Below are 2,579 nucleotides of genomic sequence, written 5' to 3' on the forward strand. Positions count from 1 at the left end.
ATTAACAAGAACCTCATAAATGGATTCTCTCACAAATTAACAACAAAATACAATTAAAACGCCTCTCGGAAATAATAATAATAATAATAATAATAATAATAATAATAATAATAATAATAATAATAAACAAAAGAAAGGAAAAAAACAAAAGATAAACAAAAAAGCAACATACTGAGAATGGGCAGTGGTGGGGTGGTGGGGGTGGTAGTAGTAGTAGTAGTGGTGGTGGTGGTAGTATTAATGGTGGTGGGAGTAGTAATGGTGGTGGGAGTAGTAGTAGTATTAGTGGTGGTAGTGGGGGTAGTAGTAGTAGTGGTGGTAGTAGTAGTAGTAGTAGTAGTGGTGATGGTGGTGGTAGTAATAGTAGTGGTAGTAGCAGTAGTGGTGGTGATGGAGGCAGCAGTAGTAGGTGTTGTAATATTAGTAGTGGTAGTAGTAGTATCATCACAGTTGTCAATACAATGGCTGCTGCTGCTACTACTACTCTTCATCCTCATAATATCTCTGTTGCTACTGAGTTTCGGCTGATATACCCTGCAGCTTTCATCAGTTGCCTTGGGGAAATTTCAAACCTGGGTTCTCATTTCTAAGGTAATAATAATAATAATCCTTTCCGCTGAAGGCACAAGGCCTAAAATCTTGGGGAAGGGGACTAGTCAATTATATTGACCCCCCCCCCCCAGTGTTTCACTGGTACTTGATTTATTGACCCTGAAAGGGTGAAAGGGAAAGTCGACCCCAGCGGAATTTGAACTCAGAACGCAGCAACAGGCGAAATACTGCCAAGCATTTTGTCTGGCATGCTGACGACTCTGCCAGTTCTGCACCTCAATATTATTTCTTAATGCTTTCACAGACATTCTGTAGAACAATATTCTGTGCAAAACCAAAAAGATGGCACTCTAGTCATAACTTGAACTTTGAGGTCTTTGGGTGAGACTTGGAGTCGACTTGTACAAATACAAAGCAAAAGTCAACCATATAATAATAATAATAATAATAATAATAATGTCACGTACCCCATTTCTCAGCAGAAAATATTCTAAAGATTTGCTTGGTTCCAACCATGTGCCTTTCTTGGGATCATCGTCGGCCAGGAAGAGACCATATTCAGCAGCTGCAAAAGAGAGAAAGACAAAGATGAAATTGAGGATTTATAAACATATCCAACCCACCATTAAGCGCAGCTCACTAGCCAACCATCACCTCTTTGCAGGGTCCCTTAATCCTGTAACTAACTGCTATACTTGTTAGGAGACTGATCCAGCAGGTGTAGGATCAAATATATCCCAGCCATGACCATCCCATCATCTTTTATGCAAGCACAAGTGTATCTAGGACTATATTATCCAATGTGTTTTTTCTTATTGTTATTGTTTAACCCCAGGTTAGTTCTGATCCAGCAAACCTATGATTAATGATGTTCCTGTCATGACCATCCCATCTTTTATTCAGACATAAATGTATCTAGGACTACATTATCTAATGTGTCCTTCCTAGTTGTTTTTGGCATTGTTGTTTAGCCCTAGGTCAGTCCTGATCAAGTAGAACTATGATCAAAAATGTTCCAGATTTGACCATCCCATCTTTTATTCAGGCATAGTGTTTACCTTATTACAAAGTAGCTTAAAAGCTGCACTCCATGGAGACCTTTAAGCCAGCTCCCGCAAAGGGCTAATTGAGTTTGTGCCCCCAAATCAAAGAGAGCTAAATAGCATGGCAATAACACGTCCATAATGAGTATAAGCCCCAGTGGTGTTTGATTAGGGGTTAAGGATGGATGTAAATTAATCCATCTCCAAGGTGAATTCCAGCTGTTGGCCAATTTGTCTCAAAGTTCTTACCTCCATAAAAAAAATTAACGAAACGAATGTCATTTATCTACCCTTTGATCTCTGATGTCATCTGACAAACACCAACCAAGATGGTGTGAATCAGCCAAGCTTCACCTGCTAGAAATAGCAGCCCAAATGTTTTTGAATAAAAACCCCATTGCTGGATGTTCAAGAACTAAATGAAGGGCAGATATTCAATCCTGTGATCATCCTGGTTCCAAAAAGGTATAACATGTCTATGTAGAACAAATGTAGACTGAGATATAGGGGTCCCGGCCGGACAGACAGAATTTCATGTTTATTAATTTAGATGTGTATCAATGTAATTGTTTAACCCTAGGTCAGTCCTGATCTAGCAGACCTATGTTATGATCAAAGATGTTACAGCTGTGACCACCCTGTCTTTTATTCAGACATAGGGGAGAGGCTGATATGCATGGGTGACTGCAGGTCTTCCATAAACAACCTTGCCCAGACTTGTACCTCAGAGGGGAACTTTCTAGGTGCAATCCCATGGTCATTCATGAGTGAAGGGGGGTCTTTACCCATTATATATATAAGTGGCTAAAGAATGTCAGTAGAAGGGCACCCAAGAGTCATGACCAGGATCTGGTTTGGAGCCCCTTAGAATATAAGAAGCTAAGGGCCAAAACACTTGCCCCCCCTACACCGGGGGGGGCGGTAGGAGGGTTGTTCTTGTCTGAAGAGCCTCTGCTGTTCAGCTCTCTTGAAAGTTTCTTACCA

General features: G+C 40.5%; 1 protein-coding gene across 1 annotated transcript in view; it reads right to left on the minus strand.

Annotated features, from left to right (window-relative positions):
- Window positions 1–2,579, minus strand: part of LOC106872263 (talin) — a gene marked incomplete at its 5' end in the record, with an annotated part of 182,270 nt that overhangs the window by 165,031 nt on the left and 14,660 nt on the right. The window contains one exon of the mRNA XM_052977507.1: window positions 1,020–1,117. Coding sequence (XP_052833467.1) covers window positions 1,020–1,117 — 98 coding nt within the window. The remainder of the gene's footprint in view (window positions 1–1,019; window positions 1,118–2,579) is intronic.

The sequence above is a fragment of the Octopus bimaculoides genome, chromosome 28 (assembly GCF_001194135.2).
Source record: "Octopus bimaculoides isolate UCB-OBI-ISO-001 chromosome 28, ASM119413v2, whole genome shotgun sequence".
NCBI lineage: Eukaryota > Metazoa > Mollusca > Cephalopoda > Octopoda > Octopodidae > Octopus > Octopus bimaculoides.